This window comes from Mercenaria mercenaria, chromosome 1 (assembly GCF_021730395.1).
Source record: "Mercenaria mercenaria strain notata chromosome 1, MADL_Memer_1, whole genome shotgun sequence".
Classification (NCBI taxonomy): Eukaryota; Metazoa; Mollusca; class Bivalvia; order Venerida; family Veneridae; genus Mercenaria; species Mercenaria mercenaria.
The window spans coordinates 97,149,942-97,176,378 of NC_069361.1; the positions used below are offsets into that span (position 1 = coordinate 97,149,942).

At 35.2% G+C, this 26,437-nt stretch overlaps 1 protein-coding gene and 1 long non-coding RNA gene across 2 annotated transcripts; one reads left to right on the forward strand and one right to left on the reverse strand.

The window, feature by feature from the left end:
- The first annotated feature begins 5,576 nt into the window (after nucleotides 1-5,576).
- On the forward strand, nucleotides 5,577-7,521 carry LOC123564118 (putative nuclease HARBI1). The gene is made up of 3 exons (XM_045357455.2): nucleotides 5,577-5,685; nucleotides 5,878-5,974; nucleotides 7,001-7,521. The coding sequence occupies exons 1-3, from the start codon at nucleotides 5,577-5,579 to the stop codon at nucleotides 7,278-7,280; spliced, it is 486 nt and encodes a 161-aa protein (XP_045213390.2). The 3' UTR covers nucleotides 7,281-7,521.
- A 268-nt stretch (nucleotides 7,522-7,789) lies between these two features.
- LOC128546722 (uncharacterized) lies at nucleotides 7,790-13,137 on the reverse strand. The gene is made up of 4 exons (XR_008366163.1): nucleotides 12,853-13,137; nucleotides 12,140-12,219; nucleotides 11,513-11,577; nucleotides 7,790-11,010 (listed from the first exon to the last, which is right to left on the reverse strand). It is a non-coding gene; the product is annotated as an uncharacterized LOC128546722 (long non-coding RNA).
- Between the last annotated feature and the right edge of the window lie 13,300 nt (nucleotides 13,138-26,437).

Here is a 26,437-nt window from a genome sequence, read left to right on the forward strand (position 1 = left end):
TCATATAAGTAAATTGTAGATGAAAGAATGGCAGATGCCCAACGGACACAGAGTGATCATATTAGCACACTAAGCGCACTTTGTGCTCATGTGAATTAACATGAGCTATCACAGAAGACAGCGCGCTCGACTATTAAGATGCTGGATAGTGGAACTGGGCACATCTTAGGAAACTGGAGCTGTCACTGGAGTGTTAAATGACTCCAAAGGTGGTTGAAGATATTGGACAATAGCATGAGTCTGTGTTAAAAATATTAAGTAATAAGCGATGTACAGATAAAGAACACTACGTAAGTATAATTCTAAGCAAAAAGAGGGCATAATTCACAGAATATTGATACAAGAGTTATGTACCTTGTGTCATATGATGCGGGTGATGATGTGGAACAACCATTTTAAGTTTGAATCAAATCCATTTAGTAATAATTAAGATTAGTGAAAATGCATCAGAATTCACCTTAAATTCTAAGTTAAAGGGGCATAATTCATGTAAAATTGGTTCCAGAGTTATGTACCTTGTGTCATATGATTTGGTTGATGATGTGGAACAACTATTTCAAGTTTGCATCATATCCATTTAGTAATAACAGAGAAAGAGTGAGAGTGCTTCAAAACATTAACCCGAAACTCTTAAGTAAAAAGGGGTACAATTCAAAAAAGAATAGTGCAAGAGTTATAGGAATTGTGTCATATGATGTGAGTAATTATGTGGAACAACTACTTTAAGTTTGATTCAAACTCATTAGGATTAACTGAGATAGAGTGAAAGTGCATCAAATCAGTAACCTTAAATTCTAAGTAAAAAGGGGGGACAATTCATGAAATATTGGTGTGAGATACATTGCCTTGTGCCATATGATGTGGTTTTTGATTAGGAATAACTCTTCTAAGTATGAAATTTGTACATCAAAAAATTACAGAGATGAAGAGAAAGTGCAACAAAACTTTAACCAAGTTGTGGATGCGGAAAGTCACCGACGCAACGTTATTCTTTGATATGACCAGGTGACCTAGTTTTTGACCCAACATTATCCATATTCAAATCTGACCTAGATTTTACCCATACAATCATTGTGATAAAATTTCATGAAGATCCAGTGTAAAATACAGTCCCTATTGTATACTCAAGGTTTTTCTTTGTTTTGATCTCGCGACCTAGTTTTTGTCCCCAGATAACCAATATTCGAACTTGACCTAGGTTTTATCAAGGCAACCATTCTGACTAAATATTATAAATATCCCGGGCAAAATGCAGCCCCTATAGCATGCACAAGGTTTTCTTTCATTTGACCGGGTGACCTTGTTTTGGACCCTAGATAACTCGTACTTGAATTTGTCCTTGATTTGATTAAGACAAACATTGATGAAAAATTTCAATAAGATCCAGTGAAAAATCCAATTCCAATTGCAAACACAAGGTTTTCCTTTTATTTGACCTAGTTTTTGACCCCAGAGGACCCATTTTCTTACCTAGCCTAGATTTCATCAAGGCAATTATTCAGACTAAATTTCATGCAGATCAATTGAAAAATACAGCCTCTATTGAATACGCAAAGTAAATGTTGACAGACAGACAACAGAAAGACGTTAGACATCGAGCGGTCACAATTACTCAACTGAGCATTGCACAGCTAACAAGATGTCTGCCATTACTTTGATCAATCATACGAGAAGCAGGCATCAGTTAAAGATATAGTTCAATTAAGAAATGAAATGATTTCGGTGTTCATGCGAAATGAACGACAGAATAGGATCGGCAAATTAAACATGAATTCATTTCTTATATTTACATTATATTTCCTTTCCATTTGTAAACTATATAATATCATGGATTGCATATAATTTGTAGAATTTAACATTAAAATCAGCTTCCCGGGCATTCTGTTCACTAGACGGAACAACTGCGACGTCATCTAAGGAACGTTCACCCTGACTATACGCGGACGTCGTCAAAACAGCGGTCGGTTATCACTAAGCAGCGATGACGTAACTTTCGCGCCTTTCCTTTTGCTGTTCATACGAAATGAACGTTAAAAGTTTCAATGGAAAAGAATAGGGTGAATGTAAATATTTGATTATGTCATAAAACTTCAAACTGAAATGTTACATTATTTTACCTGGTAGTAAAATGGAAGTACAATAGCTAATATCAACAAGAGGGCCAAGATGGCCCTAGGTCGCTCACCTGAGAAACTCACCATAACAGTGTAAACATGTTTGACCTAGTGATTTCATGGAAACAAATATTGTGACCAATTTTCATTAAGATTGGACCAAAAATGTGGTTGGGTGCGCACCATAAACCGGTTTAAGCTCCCCAGTGGTGTTTTTACCACTGACCGTTCCAAGGCGGTGCCCCACTGTGTTCCTTTGTTTCTTCGTTTTGTCCTTGTGTGTTGACTTTGTGTGCGTGCGTGTGTGTATGCTTATTGTTCGTCTTGTCCTTATGTGTTGGCTTTGAGTGTGTGTGTGTGTGTTGTTCGTTTTGTCCTGATGTGTAAGCTTTGAGTGTGTGTGTGTGTGTGATGCACGCGTTTGCGTGCTGGGGGGTTCGTTTTGAGGAGGCTGCGCTTTTGGTGCGTGGCATTCCCTGTTTGATATTTTTCTTTTTTTTTTCTTGAGTTTAAACAAGTATTTTCTTTGATATGACTATTTTCTTTGATATGACCTAGTGACCTAGTTTTTGAACCCATATGACCCATATTCAAACTTGAGCTAGATTTCATCAAGGCAAACATACTGACCAAATTTCATAAAGATCAATTGAAAAATACAGCCTCTATCGCATACTCAAGGTTTTTCTTTGATTTGACCTAAAGACCTACTTCTTGACCCAAGATACAACAAGAGGGCCAAGATGACCCTAGGTCGTTCACCTGAGAAACACACCATAATACACCATAACAGTGTAAACAATGTTTGACCTAGTGATTTCATAGAAAAAAATATTCTGACCAATTATCATTAAAATTGGAGCAAAAACAAGTATTTTCTTTGATTTGACCTAGTTTTTCACCCCAGATGACCCGTATTATTCTGACAAAATTTCATGAAGATCAATTGAAAAATACAGCCTCTATCGCACACACAAGGGTTTTCTTTGATTTTGACCTAGTGACCTAGTTTTTGAACCCAGATGACCCATATTCGAACTTGACGTAGATTTTATCAAGACTATCACTCTGACAAAATTTTATGAAGATCAGTTGAAAAATACAGCCTGTATCACATATACGAGGTTTTTCTTTGATTTAACCTAGTGGCCTATTTTTTGACTACAGATGACCCATATTCTAATTCTACCCAGATTGCATCAAGGCAATCATTCTGACTTACTTTCATGAAGATCAAATGAAAAAACAGCCTCTATTGCATACACAAGGTTTTTCTTTGATTTGACCTAGTGACCTACTTTGTGACCCCAGATGACCAATAATCAAACTCAATCTAGATTTTATCAAGGCAATCATTCTGACCAAATTTCATAAAGATCAATTGAAAAATACAGCCTCTATCGCATATACAAGGTTTTTCTTTGATTTGACCTAGTGACCTAATTTTTGACCCAAGATGACCCATATTCAAACTTGACCTAGATTTCATCAAGGCAATCATTCTGACTTAATTTTATGAAGATGAATTGAAAAATATAGCCTCTATTGCATACACAAAGTTTTTCTTTGATTTGACCTAATGACCTACTTTTTAATCCCAGATGACCCATATTCAAACGCGACGTAGATTTTATCAAGGCAATCATTCTGACCATAATTCATGAAGATTAATTGAAAAATACAGCCTCTATCGCATACACAAGGTTTTTCTTTGATTTGACCTAGTGACCTAGTTTTTGACCCCAGATGACCCATTTTCGAACTCGGCCTAGATTTCATCAAGATTATAATTCTGACCAAAATTCATGAAGATTAATTGAAAAATACAGCCTCTATCGCATACACAAGGTTTTTCTTTGATTTGACCTAGTTTTTGACCCCAGATGACCCATTTTCAAACTCGGCCTAGATTTCATCAAGGTAATCATTCTTACCAAATTTCATGAAGATCAGTTGAAAAATACAGCCTCTATCGCATACACAAGCTAAATGTTGACGGACAGACAGACAGACAGACAGACAGACACGCCGGACATCGAGTGATCAGAATGCTCAGGTGAGCTAAAAACAAGGAAGAATATCAAACAGTTTTTGTTTGTTTGTTTGTTTTGGGTTTAACGCCGTTTTTCAACAGTATTTTAGTCATGTGACGGCGGGCAGTTAACCTAACCAGTATTCCTTGATTCTGTACCAGTACAAACCTGTTCTCCGCAAGTAACTGCCAACTTCCCCACATGAATCAGAGGTGGAGGACTAATGATTTCAGACACAATGTCGTTTATCAAATAGTCACGGAGAACATATGCCCCGCCCGAGGATCGAACTCGCGACCCCGAGATCCGTAGACTAACGCTCTTACCTACTGAGCTAAGCGAGCGGGAAAGCCACGTTCAAAAAACGCAGCCTCCCTAATGACACACACGAACAACTCTTGCACACCATACATAAACATGAACACAAAAGGACAAAACAAACAAATACAGGAACACAGTGGGGCACCGCCTTGGAACGGTCAGTGGCAAAACCACCACTGGGGAGCTTAAACCGGTTTATGGTACACCTAACCTCACTCTTACCCCCACCATGTTCCAAAGTCACAAGACAGTGTAAATAAAAGTAATCCCCGCCAGGTGAAACCCTAACATACGTAAAGGCAACAGAAGGTACGTAATGTAAAACACAAAGATGCCCTTGTAGATATAATATAAAAATGCAATCCTTAAGAACCTAAAACGCATGTACTCAATGGCTTTGCAGAAGACAGAGCAACAAGGGAAACACCCTTAAGGGCCCGACGGAACAGGCCAGAAGACGGAAATCAAAATAGCTAACCCATATTCAAACGCGACCTAGACTTCATTTAAGGCAATCATTCTGACCAAATTTTATGAAGATCAATTGAAAAATACAGCCTTTATCGCATACACAAGCTAAATGTTGACGGACGACAGACAGACGATAGACGACGGACATCGAAAGATCACAATAACTCACATGAGCTAAAAAGTGGGTGAAAATGAACATGTTAACATATTATTTCTCTTATCCTCTTCAAGGTTTCCAAAGGTTATTGGTGTCAGTGATGGAACACAAATTAAAATCAAATCTCCAAGAGAAAATGAGAATGACTTTGTAAACCGCAAAGGATATCACTCAATAAATGTACAGGTAGGAAGATAAATGAAGATATATATCTAATGTAATATGTTTACATTTCTGTATTTTACTCTGAGACAATAAAAAACGGCAACAAATGTTTCTAACCATTCACTGAATTCATTTTTAATTTGTATAAATGTTTGCCCCCATTAACCCTCTCTAACATTCTACATCCTTTCCCCACATCAGCTGTACAGTACAGACACACAATCTTCTTAACAACATGTAGCTGATGGAATGTTCTCTGTTATTCTGTATATGTCCAAATCGACTTCTGCTCCATATGACGTTAATCCATTTCAGATGGTGTGTGATGCAAGATTTGGGATAACTAACGTAGTGGGAAAGTGGCCTGGCAGTGTGCATGACAGCCGTATTTTTAGAGAATCGGAACTGTGCAGAAAAGAGAATGGTAAGACAAAGATTTAAATGATTATTTATATGAAAATAACTTCAAAAATTTAAAAAATATTAAAAGGACATGGTGCATTTACAAATGCACAGTTTTAACATATTAGATATGTAACTTTCACTTTCCTTTATAATTTTTTTTTGCAAATATAATTTACAATTATGTATATTTTATCAAAAACAATCATTTAAGGGGAGCTAGAGGGACTTCTACTTGGTGACTCGGGATACCCATGCAGATCATACTTGATGACACCATACATGAACATACAAACAGCTGCTCAAGAGAGGTAATTTGAACATGTGTATCATCTCAAGAAATCCCTTTTATTACCACAATCTAATTTGAAATTACCACATACCGATTTTAGGCCCAATATAAACAAATACATTTTATCTAAATGGCAGTCGTCATGGAACCGTGCTTCGTTCAATAAACTTCATGATATCAAACCTACTCTAGGGGAATGGCACCAAGGGAACAGATCTGTTCGCAGGGAGGAAGTTGTTCTTTCTCGCTGTCGAATAGGTCATACCCGTTTGACTCACTCTTACCTTTTGAATAAAGAAGATCAACCCGAATGTGTACCATGTACCATGTCAAACACCGCTAACTATTAAACACATTTTAATCGACTGTGTGGACTTTGCTACACAACGCAGTACATATTATGACGTTCAATCTTTGAGAGAATTATTTGACAACGTTTCAGTCGGAAATATTTCATCGTTTTTAAAGCAGATAGGAATATATCAAAAGATCTAACACTTCCTATTTTTATTTGCATCATGTTTTTAGGCATGCTTTACATTTTTACATCAGTGTTTAGGCTTTACAGTTGGCGTTTGCAATATGACTTCTTCTCGGCGATATATGACCATTTTGTGTCGATTCGCCGTAAAACCCAACTCACTCACTCATTCACTCATTTTCTTTCCTTCATGTTAAAAAAAATAGTAAAATTTCTTATGATTTCACAATTTTTTAAACTAATTTTAATTTTTTATTTGACGGTATATTTCCACTGGATCAAAACTGAAGTAAGAATGGTACACAGATCTTGATGCATTTATTATGTAGTACATGTGTTATTTGCAATCAGTTGACCTGTTGAAGCTGATCAGACGTGAGAATGAGTGACAGTTTCAAACAGACACTTTTTGTACCCTGTAATTCCTACACCTGTGTCATTAATTCATTTTCAACACCACTAATGAAATTTAGTGAAATGATCCATAAATTAATGTTGTTTTTTTTTTATTTTAGTCTTATTGTGGAAAACTTTTGTTACACTTTCTGCACGTCTTTCCCCCAGATACAACATAGCATTAACAAGAACAAGGGTGATCATTGAACAGACCTTTGGTGTGTTAAAGAGAAGATTTCCTTGCCTGTCATATGGCTTGAGAACAGAAACAACAAGCGCACCCAAAGTTACAGTGGCTTGTGTTGTGCTGCATAACTTCGGAATGGAAAGAGGAGACATTTTAGAGAGAGTTGTAGATGAGCCTTTGGAGACACCAGAAGCAGTAGTAGACGTTAACCAGGCCGGGGCCCGTTGTAGGGATGTGTTTGCATCAACACATTTTACTTAATGACTGAACACATCACATTATCTTTCAAATTGAATTTATTAACGAGTTGAATGAAATATTAAAATCCAAGGCTCAGCCGAGTATTTTAGTAATTTTATTCAACATTTTTTTTTATTCAATGGAAAGACACAAGTGAAATATTATTTTTATCACCTGTAAGCTGTTCCTGCTGAAACATCATTTTTTTTTTTTGCCTCTTTGCCTATAACAGACCAAGTCAATTCTACCAGCCTACCCTACACTTAAAACGTCGCCAATATCAAAGCTTAATGACGTAGTACCAAATTTATTTATGTAATGGCTTATTTCACATCCTCGATGTCAAATGTGATAAAGCACTCTCCTGATGTTTTAAACCATTTCAAAATTCAAAAAAAATTTTTGAGACATTCAATTGTCATTTTTTTATCTCTTTCAGTGACTTTTATAAAAATTAAGCTTAAAATTAAGACCAATTCTCTGTAAGAACCAAAAAATTAAAGAAAGGGTCGGAAACTCATAGTCTCAGAATTACTTCATATTTGCATCCTTTTTAGTATTCAAGCCATATATGAAGAATCAAGGGTGAAAAGATATGAATCAGCTCTGGTTACCATGGAAACGGGAACATTATACTTTTTGCGAAAAATGGCAATTTCTGAGTGTCAAATTTTACTAAAATGTTACAATTTTCTTCACACATAGTGGTCTCTATGTCTGAAATAGAGCACTAATTTTCATATTTGCCTGAAATACATACCTGATGTAATTCTTTAGAACAAATATTGTCTTTCAACATTTTCACAGTTTTAGAAGCAACAATTTTATAAATACACCCTTTTAAGATTTTACATTATCTTTAAAAATTGGTCTGCATGTATATTTTTGAACTTCTAATAGAAAAAAAAGTGCACGCATCTGAATATAATACTTGTATGGATTCAGCAGAGCTATGATACCCATTTCAATTTAAGGAGGAATTTTAGTGGGTCATTCATATTTGAGCTTTTTACAGAAATTTGAAAATTGACGAAAAATGAGTTTTCAGCAAACTCATTTATGCCTAAATTACAGAATAACCTGTAATAATATTACATTGCCAGATACAGAATTGTAGCAAAACATAAGTATTTCATGTAAAATCATTTTACAAAGTTATACTGTCCAACACTTTGTCTAGAAATTAAGGAGAATGTTCCGTTACCATGGCAACGTACAAGAAACTTATAATTCAGACCTTTTTAAAGCACTTTCTGTATCAATTTTGTATTCTATGAAACAAGAAAAGTTCATCTGCAAACTGTCAATGCATCTAACGTACCTGAAGCACATTCTGGGCAGAATTAAGAAGGATACAACCATAATAATGATCTATGAAACTTAAAGCATTGTCACAAGGTCAGTTCTCAACAACCTTGTATGCACTTTTCTTTCTTTTGGGTAAACTAATTTTGAGTTTCAAAGCAGTTGGAAATACTCATAACCAATTGATACTGGCCTTTAAGGTATTGTATGGTTACTAATCATGACTGTCCAGTTTTTTTTCCAAGTTGCCATGGTTACAACATTCATTTTGCATTAAAAAACAGGGATCATCCAAGGTCAACATTTTAGGGAGAAGTGACTCTTTCACTTCTCCACAGAATTTAGGGAGAAATCGAGGAATTTAAGAAGATTCGGCATAAAAATATCTATGTGTGTTTGTGTAAAGACAGTGTCCTTTCACCTTTGGAAATCATTTTGTTGCCATGGAAACAAATAGTAGTAAAAGCAAAATCATGTCTCCTTCGCCATTTGATTTAATATATACATTTTAAATACAATTCAAAATTATGAACTGTGTAATCCAAGACTGAAAAATATCATGATATTTAAAAATAATACAGTATGTTCATGTAATAACAATCATGATGCACATTCTTCCTTTAACAATCAAATTAAATCAAATGATCTACAGAACAGTTTAGTCAATATTTTGCTAGATACAACTTTAAATGAGCCGCGCCATGAGAAAACCAACATAGTGCGTTTGCGACAAGCATGGATCCATACCAGACTGTGCATCAGCGCAGTCTGGTCAGGATCCATGCTGTTCACTAACAGTTTCTCTAATTGCAATATGCTTTGAAAGCGAACAGGATGGATCCTGACCAGACTGCGTGGGCAGCTCTGGATCTATGCTGGTCGCAAAACCACTATGTTGGTTTTCTCATGGCGTGGCTTAAATGTATTTAATTCTTTCAAACTATCAAGACAATGGCTAGACTTTTTACGGATAGCTATAAATAATGTAGATTTAAGACTTTACTAAGTTTATTCAGAAGAACCCTGATCATGCACATTCCAGTGCCAGTAAATACTCAGTTAATACAAACTCCAGTTGCAGACATATCTCCTAATGCTTTTTCCAAAATTTATCAAAATACACAACTAAATCTACTTTTTTTATTAAAGTAAATACATGCTGGTAAAATAGGATGTTATATGCCTTGTATATCTTAGAATGAAACCTGTTTTACAGATGACAATTTTACTGGATTTCTGAAGATTAACAGATGTTGTTACATGAATGAGGTCTTAAATTAGTCAGAAAGTCAGCTAGAAACTCAGATACATTCTCTTTAATCATTGACCAATTAGTATATAAAGGCTTAAGTTAATACCTAACTCAATATAGGTAACTTTACAAATGTATGAATTTTCATTAAAATCTGCATTGCAACATTCTTAAAAAATAAATTTCATCAGAAAATATGATTTTATGATACAGGCTTAAGAGGGAAAAAGAATAGCAATATTTCAACAGTCTCACAAAATCAAGTATACTAATTCAACCATTGTTTTGCTATATTTTCTCAGTATTTTTTAAAGATTTAAAAAATCTATATGAATAAAATTATCTATAGCAGAAAATATACAATTAGATCTGCATATGTTTGAGTAATAAGCCTTCATGTATAATTATGCTGTAAATTGGTAACCAAATCTGATGAGAACTGCAAAACATGTGCTTTTTTTTACAGATATTCAAAGACTGTCATGTGTTTATTCCATTTAGATATGTTCAAGTGCATCTTTTTCAAAATACATTAAATTTTATCAAATTTAAATATAACAAATTTAATGTTATACATGCAAAAGTAATCAAACAGTATCAGATTTTTTTTATTTTAATATAAAGTCAAGAATAAAGATATTTTTCAATTAAAGGGCCTTTGGTTAAACAACTATCAACATTTTTAAGAAATGACATTCTAATTTTTTTCCATAAATCTGAAAAAGAAACATTAATGCAAACAACATAATTCCATCTTAAGATTGTCCAGTGTGAGATCTTCTATTTATGTCAAAGGCACCAATCATTATTTTGGTCTCTGGCAATCCAAAAAAGGGACAGATCTTCACTATTCAGATGTCCATAACTTATTCCCAAAACACATTGATGATTCCCCACTTTCAGCCTCTCTATTTTGAAAACACACACACTATTTTCATAAATATTTTGCCTTCACAATGACATACTGCATTTCAAACTTGTGCCCTCTACTATAGAGATGAAATGTCATCTTGTCAACACTAAACTACCTGGATCAGACAGTTATGTCACAGACTGCACATTTGCAAGTTATAAAAAGTCTTTTTAGCAGTCCTTGTTATTTTTATTTGATACAAAATCTTGAGAAGGCTGACTCTTCAGGTGATATCAGAGGTCTTCTGACTGCATTTACTTTTACCATGACTGTAGCTCTCACTGAAAAATAGAGATGTGAGAGAATAACAATCTGAATGTCTTTCATTTGACTATGGGTGGTGGTGGGATGGGAATGGGCTCTCCAGTTAAAATATTTGTGACATCATGCTACTAGGTAGAACTACTGATCTTCTACAAGCCAGCTGGAGGGTTTCCTTTCACAAATTTGTAAATGAATAAAAATTACATACACTATTTCAATCATTTAATAAATTTTGTATAAGTAAATGTATAATATATACATCTTTCCTTTATTCTTTTAATGAAAATAATTTATCACATAGACCTCCCCTCCTTGAAATGATTTTAAAAGGAACAATTGTATGAAATACATTAAATACTTCTGACTTTGCTACACTTTGATTAAATTTAAGATACATGAAAGTCTAAACAAAGTTCATAAATATTCTGTCAAAAAAATAACATTCAATCAAGCATTTATAAAGATATGAAATCAGACCTGATCAGACACTAAGACAAACTATAAATAAAATGTAGATACCTTCCTTCCTTCCTTTTATTCCAATATAAGGATTATGATGATCATTCATTCTTTGAAGAATTAGTCTGGAATAAACACAAATCAAACTAAAATGGTTGTTACTGTTGTTACATTTTGACATTATATGGACCATTTTAAAAGTAAAATCTGTTTCTCATACATGTGCAGAGGGTCCTTTTCTGAAAAAGGGTATATTTTAAAATTTCAAAAACTTATCAATATTTATAGTCACAATACAAATGTATGTCAATCTAAGTTATGTGAAGTCCTACTAGCTAATCTTGTATCATAGATTGAGAGGTCAAGATTTCATACTTGTATGAATATGGGCATTTGGGGGACTTTATTCTTTATTTAAATACATGTAGGCCTCTGATGTGTAAATATATAATATAAAATAAAAAAACATATTAACTTTGACACAAACCATTTACATTCAATAATGTACTTGTAAAACAGTAAAACAAGCATGTGCATATTAAAACATGCTGATTTATGTGTAGCAATGGATGCAATTAAATGTTTTCATTTTTCAGCATTCAGTGAGGTTTTACTTCAGTAAGTCTATATTTCTACAGGTACTTTGGCAAACACATACACTGTTGCAAATGACTAAATTATGATTACCTCTCTAGAACATCCACTCACTTCATAGTTGTTTGAAACTTTATCATCAAGCAGTCATTTTCTAAAGAAACAACTCACAGCTGAAAAACAAAACAAATAAATTTACAAAAAGATATACATTTTGAAATGAAAATATGTCTTTATCTGCTTTTTACAAATAACATAAAATGCATGCTAATGGTCATTTACAACTAAAATCAGGGCTTTTTCCATTATAAATCTATCTCCAATAAAAGGAGGTAATCCCAATGAAAACAGTATGTTTCTTCCCAAGTCTTAATATGAAATTCCCAAATGTGTTACCTTATATGGGTGTTTGATGTTTAAAAAAATGGTTTTGAAAATTTGTATATATCTATATTTAGGTTATTACAACAACATTTATAGTGTTGCTCAGTTACTGAAATGTAATCCATTAATATTTTACATAAAAAATATCTTTACATAGATTTTGATAATTTGGAAATTTCCATATTAGACAATTTCTGAGAGCATTTTCCCAATTCCACTGGTGTTGGTGCATGGTATTCCCAAAATGATGGAAAAAAATGCCTGTAAGTTTTATCTTGGTAAAATAATAAGAAATTTCTGTCCAATATTTAAGAAATAACCTCTGTATGGTCTTTGAATCTGTTGAAGGAAGTGAGCACATATCTTGCATAGCTTGAAATTTTTACATGTCATATTAAAACATAAAATATTATGAGACTCACCTGTTTTCATAGTAGTGTTATCCTTTAACACTGATCCTTCAGTCAGTTGATACAAACTTCACTTATGGAAATAAACAGACAGATGTCAGACTCTGATGTCTATCCATGTTTAGACTCTTTTCTGCCAGAGTATTTTTCCCAAACAATGTCGCTATTCAGCAAATTTTAAACGTGGACTTGGTTTGAAGGGACACATACAAGCATGTATGCCCATTTAGCATAAAATCTCTGACTGTCATTGTATCTATATACTAAAAATTTGCAAAATCCGAGTAGAAATCTGAATTCAGCATGATCCAGGAAGTAAACTTAGATAAGCTCTTTGTGATTTCCTAAATGAAGAGCATCAAGGGGAGGTAATAAAAATATGAAAAATGCCCCAAATCATAAACTTTGGCCCAAATCTACAAGAATGTGTCTGAATGACCCACTACGATTTATGTTTCTTTTTGAAATATCATCTTCCCTTTATAAAACAAATATACTTTTCTCTGAGACCTGTGCACTTTTCAAGATGTAAGCAGAAATAAAACATATGTTTTGCTCCATAAATATATTTTTTCTTGCAGATAAAAGTCTAGATCATACAAGAATCAAATAAATATTTGGAAATATTAGTTTGGTATGGAAACCTTGTTCATTTGCCTTTAAATTTGCAATGTACGAAAATAAAGGACACTTTCTAGTACTTTCCAGATAACAAAATAGGCATGCACCCCTACTTTTTTGAAAATTCAGCAAGTTGGGGATTTGCATCCTCGTTTCCATGGTAACCGGGACATATATTGAAAAAATGAAAAACAGGATTTTCTTAATTTTGCACCCTCTTCAAGAAAAAATCGGTTTAAAGGAAATCTGTGACTATGAGTTTCCAACTTTTTTTGGTTCTTACAGAGAATTGGTCTTAATATCTGTAAAATCGTCTTAGAGTGAGAAATTTGTAAATAAAAATACAGCAATAATACAGTTTTTCTCATCTGAGAATAATTTTGTAAAGATATATGTAAGAATAATGGGCTCTGATGTAGTAATCTAGTGCAATTTAATAGCTGAAGAATGACTGTGAAGATTTAATGTAGTATATTTAAGAAACAATATATCTCATTTAGTCATTTATCGCTGAATAAATCATTTGTTTGGAGTTCAGATGCGAAAGAATTATATCACGAGGGCGCAGCCCGAGTGATATAATAAGACGCATCTGAACGGCAAACAATGATTTTACTCAAGAGCAAATCACTAAATGAGATACATTATTTCGATTCTATAACACGTTACCAAGAACTTTAAAGTACATCCTTGACGGCATTTACTAAATATTTGGCCCGTTTTCGATCGGTTTCTTTTCCAGCGCGCCGCTATGCCGTTTGATGCTATGACGTAATAATTGTGACGTCAGAGCAGTAAATTGTATAATAACTCACTGTTTGCAGCCTTCTTTGTTTAATAGGAAAATGAATCGGATCGTGTAAGAATCAGATTTAAAAACATGTCATAGTGCTAGTTAAAAGCTTTTTAACCAAAGGCAGGTTCAATAGCCCTCCTTATAAGAATGTGTGTATTTTTGATTATATGTTAAGCCTAATGATGCAAGCTGTCTGTGATGCAATTTTTAAAAGTGGCATGAAAGTTAAAGTCTTCATGCTAGAAAGCATTTGATATTTATCTTGGTGTCTCTATATACATGCTTAAGCCAGGCCTTTATTTATTGAAACATGTCAAGTGCCCTTTTTGAACATATTTGACGAATTGCAATATTGTTATTTATTATCAATTTTAATTGAGATGCGCAAACAGTATTGAAAGTCTATTTATATTGGACAGAAAAAAAATGGGAACGGACATTAAAATGCTGCTGCATACTGAGTGTGAAAGGTCCATCAAGCAGTCATAACAGTAAACTGATGTAGACATTTGAACTGTTAGAGTAACTCCACAAATTGCTCAAATGGCCCTATTTGAGCTGTGTCAGAAAGAACCTTGCAATGATGCCACTGACCAAGTTTGATGAATATCCATCAAGCAGTCCATGAAAATGAGTCATCCAACGGTATTTCTATATTGAATTCAAGTGTTCAATGAAACTGCCGAAGCATCCACATCATAATAAATTCTAGAGAGGACATTATAATAATGCTATAGACAAGGTTAGATGAATAGCAACAAAGCAATTCATGAAAAGTCAGCATTTTAAATTACCAGTATTTTTTTTCTCTACCTGCCCATAAAATGATCAAGTCAAACCTTATTGAGAGAGTACATTGCTTTAAAGCTACATACCAAGTTTGGTGTAATTCTGCCCAGTCAGATGAGATGTTATGTAAATTTGAGCGACAGATGACAGACTATCCACCTATACTGATTGCACACTAAGAACCTTCAGTTCATGTGAGCTAAACATGAAGACCTCTCAACAAAATGAATTGCAGATAAAACATACTCTCTAAAGAAAAAATATAGATTCGAACCATTAATGTTCTTTAATGACGACATTGTGTTTAATTTTATAACAGTAACAGTTTTATCACAAATGTTAATGTAGAGTGAACATTTATCAACTTTGTAAAAAGTGGGAAACAGATATAACCTATGAACACATAGTATACAGTCGAGCAAAAGTAAGTCAGTAAAACTAACTTTGTTAACTGTTGCGCCCATTAACAATGTTCTTGTCATAATTATGTAAATTTCGTAAATACATCGTTTCGGCTATGATAAATGCTGGTGTTGGTGAAACCCAAATAACAAATATAATGGCCGGGTTAAACATACCATCCCCACATCATAATACATTAAAGAAGCTGGAGAGGGAGGTCGGAGAAACTTTTGAAATAGTGGCGACGCAGTCATGCTCTACGGCCATTGAAGAAGAAATAGACAGTATTGAGCGGTAAGAATGAACCAAAAAAGTAGTCTAGTTATAATAGTGTACACCTTTTTTCTTTATTAACGCTTATCACCCATATACTAAACATTTTTACCGCTGCTATCAAGAGACCAGGTGACGCGTGTATACTCTTTTTAAAGTGAGGAGATTACTGAAGATGATGATGACCGCCACAAAAATACTGTTTAAATTATACTTTTTTTTAACTCGATTGTGTATTGTGTCACTTTCGAGTCATTTTCATGGAAAAGCACGTACTGTTGTCATATTAGGAGGTAAGGCTGTGATCCCAAACTGGACAGCCCGCAACCTCTGGTTTGAGCGGCCGAAACTTTATTTAAAAAAGCACCATTTGAAAGAGGATGCATTTCCGTTCATTTATACCGAAAATCATCACAATCCGAGACTGTGTCGAAATTCGTGAGGAAAGTAGCGAGCCACGTTAATTTATATTAGATCTATACCCACACTGGTTATTCGGGTATTATTATTGTATAGGGTATATAAAAACAATGCCAACGTATGACACATATTTAAGCATGTTGAACATTTTAAAGACAGAATCGTCCGAGGAAATGCATTAATTCACACTGGTGAAAATATCAGTCCTCAATAATATTGATATGACTACAAAATTTGAAGAAATGTAACGAAATTCATGTAATTTGACGTTTTGAGACGTACTTTTCTTTGTTCGAAGTTGAGATAACTGAATTTGCCACCCTCCTTGGTAAAACTATGCATACTCAACTACAAAACGAATGGATCGTGTACCTGCAATCTATTTTTGTTGATAACATTTCAATTATATGCATCCTGTCGCTGTTTTTGATGGTACCTCTGACGTTGGATGAAAATAAACAATGATACCTACCCGTTTGCACATGGGTACCGTCCTCGTTATGTCAATGAACATTTTATAAAACTCCCCGCAGTGATTACTTCCGCAATACAGTACACTTATTAAATAGACGCAGTTAAAGGTAATTCCCTTGAGGATCTGGAAATAAAAACTAGAAATGTGAAACCCGACCTTTAGTAGATCTATTTGATTAGAATGTTAACTTTAAAAATGTAAAGAAGTGAGTTAGCAGTATTTCACCAATATCAAATCTTCCCTCACACTCACCCTCTATTCTACACATTCTATCATCTTGCCTACTTGGAGTTTTTCTTTTTCTCCTTCAGTGCAAAAGTGCTTATGTTAAGACCTTCTTTTTCTTCCTGAAAGGGAAATCGGACCATCTCTCTGAGCATGTATTCGTATATAGGGAGAGGCTGCGGCTTCATAAATCTGCCTTTTATTGTATCTTGTAATTATAGGTGCACCCTCCATTAAGTTCGTGCTAATTATGCTACTTATTTACAAGTGCATACAATATACACTACTGTATAAGTGTTTTACAGGTGACTAACTGAATAAAAAGAAGCAGATATAGAAACAAAGAAAAATATCAAACAGGGAGTGCCACGCACCAAAAGCGCAGCCTCCTCAAAACGAACCCCCCCCCCCCCCAGCACGCAAACGCGTGCACCACACACACACTCAAAGCTTACACATCAGGACAAAACGAACAACACACACACACACACACACACACCCAAAAAACAAAGAAAAATATCAAACAGGGAGTGCCACGCACCAAAAGCGCAGCCTCCTCAAAACGAACCCCCAGCACGCAAACGCGTGCACCACACACACACTCAAAGCTTACACATCTGGACAAAACGAACAACACACACACACACACTCAAAGCCAACACATAAGGACAAGACGAACAATAAGCATACACACACGCGCGCACACAAAGTCAACACACAAGGACAAAACGAACAAACAAAGGAACACAGTGGGGCACCGCCTTGGAAAGGTCAGTGGCATAAACACCACCGGGGAGCTTAAACCGGTTTATGGTGCGCACCCAACCATAGAAGTCTGGTTATCAGATCAAATCTCTTTTTAATGTTTGTTCACACTCTCCTCACATCTTGTAAACGTTAAATGTACGTCAAGGGAGGAAATCTGTGAGATTCAAGATTTCAAGATTTTATTTATAACTGGACCCATACGGGCATCAGTATTATAATAACAACAAATTTAACAAAACAAACACTTAAAAGGCCTACATAAAATAAAACAGTAGTTTTACGGTCATAATAGATCTGATACAAATATTTTGTAAGCTAAAAGATAAAAGACGGTGTACATTCAGAATTAACCAGGTTTGAAAACAGTGTTTTGACTGGCCAGCAAATAACTGCCAGTAACAAAAACCTATTCCTCCCAAAACATTTGAAGTATTTTCTGTACAAACAATGCTAACTTTAAAAAAGGAGTACTATCATTACTATGAAATAAACGTTGAAATGACATTACATTTGACTGTTGAAAGTCATTTGGTATATATTTTACTCTATCTAAATTTAAGTACGGACATTCTATAATGTAATGAAATTCATCATACCCAGAAATCTTAGCCAATTTGCTGGCTTATTGGCGAAATTGTCTCTCTTGTAAACAGCTTATCGAGTGTATCGATTAGCCATTATCGGTCCATTTACGCCTATTGAAATATAGAAGGGGAAAAACTTTAACACATCAAATGACATCAAAAGCATTATCTGACAATATTTATTAAGTTATTGAAGTAATCTGCAATATTTACATTTTCAATATAGTTTTTAATAAAATAAAATACGATTTTCTTGCTTCCCTATGCATTTGAAATAAGTAACTAATTTTGATCCCGAGTCCCATTCATTTCTGTAAGAAATGACAGATTGTAAACTTTACATGGTCTTCTTAAATGCTATATTCTCATATATATACTCATCTGACAACATTTATTAAGTTATTGAAGTAAACTAGAAAAGTTAATCTTCCTTTCAATGAGTTTATTTTCAAGTTATTTTATGTCTTCTTGCTTCCCTAAACTATTGAAGATCACTGATTTTAATAATTTGAACAGTTTTGCACGTCTTAGTACACGTGTACTGATAAATTGATAGACACCGGATAAACTGGTACAAGTCTCTGAAATAGATAGACAGATAGATCTTCCTGCATATATTCCTATTTATTTGACTTGTCATCTTCCGGTCCATAAAAAATAAGATAATGACCGGCTCAGAATTATTACGGGCTATGGGCGCGTTTTTCTCTCTCTTTTTTTTTCTACTGTTGCTGTTTCAGTGCTTTTTTTAATTATATTTTATTATTATTGTTAATTTCAAAGGAAACATTACTTTTCCACAGATACAACTGATTTGTTATAAAAGACAATGATAAATGTCGGTCCATATGTTATTTACGAACTGTGCAGACAGGTAAAAATGCGAAGTTGACCGGGACGGACATATAACCGTCAACTTGCGTATGGATCCCGGTGCCGTGTATGTTAATTTTAAAGATCTATGGAACACCAAGTCTGACAAACAACATCAGAAAAAACTTAATATCGAGTTGTACGATGAATAAACAGTAGTGCAGCACGAATGTCAGTTGTCTGGCAACTCGATATTCCAGGTTTTTTTTGCGAATGTTGTATGACGAATATACATGTAGTGACATTTTCACGCATCATGTTTTACTTCCGTCATTAAAAATGTAACATGTGCAACGTTCATGAATTTCATAAACGTCTAAATAAGTAGTGGATAAATAATAGTTGTCTATCTCCATCATGTAACATATGTCCCGTTTTATGTTACACTAATTTCATGTACCGAAAAGTAAATATATTGAGGTCCTCAAACGAACCGAACTTGCTTGTGTAAACTCTATAATTTTATTTCATCCATAAATTAGTCAGTTTCAAACAGAACCGTAAGTCAAGAACCGTAAGTCAAAATGGCTCAAGGGGCCATAAATGGGTTCATGGAGTGTCTAGAGAGGAGGGAATTCTGAGTTTCAAGTGTTTTGTTCAGCTAGAAGGTAATTGATATGAATCGTATATAATGCTATGCTCATGAATCTTGCCAGGTTTATTGCATGATAAAACTATTCTATGATAGGACCGTTCTATGACATGCTTTGACGTCTTTGTGTCTCTCAACATATCAGTGCAAAAAGTCTCAAGTGGACATATCAAATAAAAAAACTTTCTTAAATGTTTGTGGTTCTCAAGACTATAAAAATAATTATTCAAAACGCTAAATTTAAATAAAACTATAGCATTACATGTATTTATTATTGTAAATACCAAAAAAAAATGTAAATAATTAATTTGTAATTATTCCAATATTGAAAGTAGCATCACCCATTGACCATCATTTCCCTAACTTGAAAACATTTCTGAAATATCATCATTTAACACGTCCTTTACATTGTTTGATAATTCCACTAGTCCTGAAAAAAAATAGGCATACGTGAGACTAAATCAGTCGAGAAAACAGAAAATAAGATAGGTGATAAATTTTCACCTTTTCGTACACCAGTTGAGCTATAATGAAGAAATTTGATAGACATTGGCTACTCTTTACACAAGATTTGGCTTACGCTTCCCTCTTTGATTGCGTCTGACGGCAGAGGGGGAGGACTCTATGATAAACAGTTTTTAAATCCTACCAAGACTGAACTGTTTTGATATTTGTCTTCTGGCCTGTTTCGTCGGGCCCTTAAGGGTGTTTCTCTTGTTGCTCTGTCTTCTGAAAAGGCATACGTTTTTGGTTCTTAAGATTTGTTTTTTATATATTTATACACGAGCATTTTTGTGTTTTACATGCCATGCCTTTTTGTTTCCATTACGTGTGTAAGAGATTCACCTGGAGGGGATTACTTTTATTTACACTGTCCCATGTCTTTGGAACATGGTGGGGGTAAGAGTGAGGTTAGGTGCACCATAAACCGGTTTAAGCTCCCCAGTGGTGTTTTTGCCACTGACCGTTCCAAGGCGGTGCCCCACTGTGTTCCTTTGTTTGTTCGTTTCGCCTTATGTGTTGGCTTTGTGTGCGTGTGTGTTGTTCGTTTTGTCCTTATGTGTTGGCTTTGGGTGTGTGTGCGTGTATGTGTGTGGTGCGTGCGTCTGCGTGCTGGGGGTTTCGTTTTGGGGAGGCTGCGTTTTTGGTGCGTGGCATTCCCTGTTTGATATTTTTCTTTGTTTTTTTGTTTTTTATTCTTCGACAAACCACGTCTGGGAACTTATATATTTCTTAAATATCACGAATAATGATAAAATATAATAATACGCATCTAAACGACAATGATTTCATTCAAGAACAAATCACTAAATAAATATAATCTGAAAAGTAGATCCCTCGGAAGAACCGAGAACAAGGCAAACAGTGAAAATTGCAGCCTCGGATATTTATTTCGATTTCAACATGTTACCAAGGTTTTAATGTACATCCCAGACGACGTCCATTAAATAGTTGCCCGTTTTGTTTGTTTTCCAGAGCACCGCTATTCACGAAATAATTGATGGAAATGAAGTTTAATAAAACAAAGTTTTCAGCCTTCTTTATTATTAGGAAAATGAAAATGGTCATGTTACAATTAGCAATAATGTTTTTGATTGTTTGTTTTGGGTTTAACGCCGTTTTTCAACAGTATTTCAGTCATGTAACGGCGGGCAGTTAACCTAACTAGTGTTCCTGGATTCTATACCAGTACAAACCTGTACTCCGCAAGTAACTGCCAACTTCTCCACATGAATCAGAGGTGGAGGACTAATGATTTCAGACACAATGTCGTTTAGTCACGGAGAACATACGCCCCGCCCGAGGATCGAACTCACGACCCAGAGATCCGCAGACCAACGCTCTACCTACTGAGCTAAGCGGGCGGGCATATTTTTGGTAAACATTTGTTACAAAGAAATATTCAAAGAAAAATTTTTCAAAATGGCGGATATCCTGGGAAAAAATTCTCACAAAAAAGTACGATGGATTTTAAGTGACACTGATTCATGTGATGAAGATACTTCCATTCATGTCGAAGCGTCTGGCATGGACTCTGTCAGCAACTGTGAAAATGTGCATATTCCTCCAGAGGAGAATATATGTGCCGCTGAGGAAGAAGACGCTGGGTTATATTACATCAGAGCACGTGAATAACATACAATTTAAACATAAACAGGACCAGGTGATTCGAAGTTACATGGCCGTGAAGGCCACTAGTTTAAAGTCATATCAATAAAATTTGTATAAAGGCCTTTTGGAAGGAAAAACTGCAACGAAAAAGAATAATAGTAGACTTGGTTTGATTGAGACTGCTCATGAGAGATAATGAAATGTGCAAAACCTCGCGCCCCCAGCACCGGCTTAAACGGAACTATTACGTATCTGTTGAATGGACTATGATCTCAAAGGACCAGAAAATATAACACTGAATCCAAATACTTGGGACACTTTATAGCTGCCACACGACTGCTGTTTTGGTTGTTAATAACGCACCCCCACCCCCGACTCAAGCAGAACTCTTACACATATGTTACCTATGATCCCTATAACAACACAGTAAGGGAATAGAAAAAGTGGAAACTCCACAGATCACTCAACACAACAAAAACGAAAATATTGCAGGCTCGGTTTGATTGAAAAAGTTCCTGGATGGTAGTGATAATGCATGCTACCGTCCACGCCCTCTAGCCCCGGTTGAGCAGAACTGAACATTTACACCTTCTAAAGTACAAAAAACAATTTAGAGACATCCGCAGATCTGTTCATACGGCGGTGCACATGGAACCTATAACGCTACACTAGTGTGTAATTCCATGAAAAGCGGCGTATGCTCCCCAGTTAAAATAAGACTTTTTACAGCCGCCACACGGCATGATTTGAATTACGGTTAAACATGGTAGGAATGTTAACTGCTTTAGGGAATATAATCTGAAAAGTAGCTCCGTCGGAAGCACCGAGAACAATACAAAAAGTGAAAAATGCAGACTCGGTTTGATTCTGTTCACGAGCAATAATTGAAAATGCAACACTGCCCACGCCCTCTAGCACCGGCCTAAGCAGTATTCAATCTTCAAATCTAAATTTGTTGAAAACAATGATTCCGAAGGACCAGAAAATATAACAACACCGAGATAAAGTCGGGGCGACTTTTTACGGCCGCAACACAGCACTTAACACCCGCTGTTGTATTCTCATTTAGATTGCTTGAAGAAGACAATTTATGGCAATTATTAACAGACTAGATTTACATTAATACATCCTGAATTCAAAATATCAATGGTAAGAATGTTAACTCGTGAATGAAAGTATGCCCTGCATGTTTGAAGAAATCACGAATTATTGCCCTTCGTCCACAACAGATCTATTATTTCAACTTATGCACCTATCAATGTTTTCCCCCGTGGGTGAGGGCGGCGGTCATACACTGGACTTTAGACAGAAGGCAGTTCCCAGTAGGCGGGAATTTGACAGACAGAATGGTGCCGAGTCCCGGGAAATAGACTTTGACCGAATGTTAGATCCCGGGGGGGATGGAAATTTGACACCGCTGAAGTTATAGGGGATACAACTATGATCGCTGAAAGACGACAGCGATCCGATTCCATTTGTTAAAGGTCAGAGACCACGAATTCCAAAAAAAGTACAGGGAACTTACTGGGAATGAGTTAAGTGTATACCTGGGAAAACAATTGGTGGTCTCAAACCTATAATAGAGCTAAAACATGACTTTTGACGGAAGCCATCACAGGTAATGTAAATGGCCAAAAATCTGTTGTAAATGATGTAGAAAGACGTTTTCGTGCAAAAATAAGCGTGAAATTTGATTTTTCTTTAAATTGTGGCCTCTTTTTTTAACAGGTGTGCCCATTTTTATCTGAGCTTTTGGGCCAAAAAGGATATTTTTATCTCTGTAATGTTAGAAAATGCTCAAAATTTTTAGACCTTATTTCTGTTTTTTACGGAATGAATCGTATTTCAGCTTCCAAGACAAATCAAATGCATATAACTGAAATTTTCACGAAAAAATACAATCTGACGACGACAGGGACTGAGTCTGGGCATATAAATCGACAGGGGGTGACCTCAGTAAACTGTCCATATCTTTCTTAAAACTGAACAATTCTTGATGAAACTTTGTAAGACATTTGGTATTGGATCATGTTTCACAATATCACTGTAAAATTGGAAAACGTAATACGAAACATTCATCTATAGGTCAGAGACCACCAATTCAAAATAGTACAGGGAACTTACTGGGAATGAGGTAAGTGTATACCTGGGAATAAGGTAACGTCTGTGCGTTCTGATTGGTCAGTCATGTAAACAAACCCAGGAAGTGATTATTTTTTCACTGCATTTACAGTATTTTATTATACATTTTGACAAAATTTGCTATATTTTATGTGTATTGAAAAAAAGTTTTATCGAACGAATTTCTCCCGCCATGTCAATGATGTAAACAGGGGCTCATCTCATTCACACGAAAATTACTTAAATAAAGTATCACTATTCATACGTTTTTCGTCCGATATTTTGGTAGAACTAAGATAGTTCTTGAAAAACTTGTAATTAGATATACATGTTTCGATGTATGGAAGGCCGTACACGCCATAATGTTACAATGTAAGTCTATGGGAAAACAATTGGTGGTCTCTAACCTAAAGAAACAAGAGAAATGGCAGACGCATGTAGGCATGAAGGTAGTAATTCGCAGGATATGCCTTCGTGATCCACTCAAATGTAGTACATATCAATATATAGTGCAATTTTCCCGCCTACTGGTGGTCATTTTCATGCCAGATATAACTTTTATTGATCCTTGATTGTGAAAATGAATGTCTGCGGATGATTTTAAGCTACGCATATGCTTCAAAAGATGAGTCGAAACTGTCTTTCTTTTTTTAATGAAAGTGAAAGTAGGTATTTCTTGATGTCTCCCTACGCATTATTAACGTTTTCATCACGTGTCTTTCAGGCACGTGACCATGGTTTCACTACATTATGGTGAATCCCATATTTTTTTTTAGGTATTAGAAAGATCGAGACCGCCAAGAAAAGGATAGTCTCGTAGGAAGTGAAAGGTTAGAGATGCTGATTTGTTATAAATTGTTTACATAGAAAATAGTAGCAGAGGCAGTGAACACCTTCAAGCCTAGATTATGTTCTGCGCCTTTTTCCACTGTTAAAACACGAAGATAAGCCCAGAATTGGGCGAAATATTCAAAAGTATACACGGATGGTCTTTTATATTTTTAGGTCCGATACCATTTATGTCTTATGGTTTTATATTTTGTCATGTTTTTAGCTCACCTGTCACAAAGTGACCGTCGTCAGTGCGTCCGTGCGTAAACTTTTGCTTGTGACCACTCTAGAGGTCACATTTTTCATGGGATCTTTATGAAAGTTGGTCAGAATGTTCATCTTGATTCTATCTAGGTCAAGTTCGAAACTGGGTCACGTGCCGTCAAAAACTAGGTCAGTAGGTCTCAAAATAGAAAAACCTTGTGACCTCTCTAGAGGCCATATATTTCACAAGATCTTCATGAAAATTGGTCAGAATGTTTACCTTGATGATATCTAGGTCAAGTTCGAAACTGGGTCAAGTGGGGTCAAAAACTAGGTCAGTAGGTCTAAAAATAGAAAAACCTTGTGACCTCTCTAGAGGCCATATATTTAACAAGATCTTCATGAAAATTGGTCAGAACGTTTATCTTGATGATATCTAGGTCAAGTTCGAAACTGGTTCACGTGCCGTCAAAAACTAGGTCAGTAGGTCAAATAATAGAAAAACCTTATGACCTCTCTAGAGGCCATATTTTTCATGGGATCTGTATGAAAGTTTGTCTGAGTGTTCATCTTGATGATATCTAGGTCAAGTTCGAACCTGGGTCAAGTGGAGTCAAAAACTAGGTCAGTAGGTCTAAAAATAGAAAAACCTTGTGACCTCTCTAGAGGCCATATATTTCATTAGATCTTCATGAAAATTGGTCAGAATGTTCATCTTGATTATATCTAGGTCAATTTCGAAAGTGGGTCACGTGCCGTCAAAAACTAGGTCAGTAGGTCAAATAATAGAAAAACCTTGTGACCTCTCTAGAGGCCATATTTTTCATGGGATCTGTATGAAAGTTGGTCTGAATGTTCATCTTGATGATATCTAGGTCAAATTCGAAAGTGGGTCACGTGCCTTCAAAAACTAGGTCAATACGTCAAATAATAGAAAAACCTTGTGACCTCTCTAAAGGCCATATTTTTCATGGGATCTGTATGAAAATTGGTCTAAATGTTCATCTTGATGATATCTAGGTCACGTTCGAAACTGGGTCAACTGTGGTCAAAAACTAGGTCAGTAGGTCTAAAAATAGAAAAACCTTGTGACCTCTCTAGAGGCCATACTTGTGAATGGATCTTCATGAAAATTGGTCAGAATGTTCACCTTGATGATATCTAGGTCAAGTTCGAAACTGGGTCACGTGCCTTAAAAAACTAGGTCAGTAGGTCAAATAATAAAAAAACCTTGTGACCTCTCTAGAGGCCATACTTTTCATGGGATCTGTATGAAAGTTGGTCTGAATGTTCATCTTCATGATATCTAGGTCAAGTTTGAAACTGGGTCAACTGTGGTAAAAAACTAGGTCAGTAGGTCTAAAATTATTAAAATCTTTTGACCTCTGTAGAGGCCATATTTTTCAATGGATTTTCATGAAAATTGATCTGAATGTTTATCTTGATGATATCTAGGTCAGTTTCGTAACCGGGTCACGTGCGGTCAAAACTAGGCCAGTAGGTATAAAAAT

Coding starts and splice junctions, on each gene's coding strand:
- LOC123564118 (XM_045357455.2), top strand. CDS start 5,577: ATGGTGTGTGATGCAAGATTTGGGATAACTAACGTAGTGGGAAAGTGG. Junction 5,686..5,877: donor ACTGTGCAGAAAAGAGAATG/GTAAGACAAAGA, acceptor CAATCATTTAAG/GGGAGCTAGAGGGACTTCTA. Junction 5,975..7,000: donor CAAACAGCTGCTCAAGAGAG/GTAATTTGAACA, acceptor TCTTTCCCCCAG/ATACAACATAGCATTAACAA.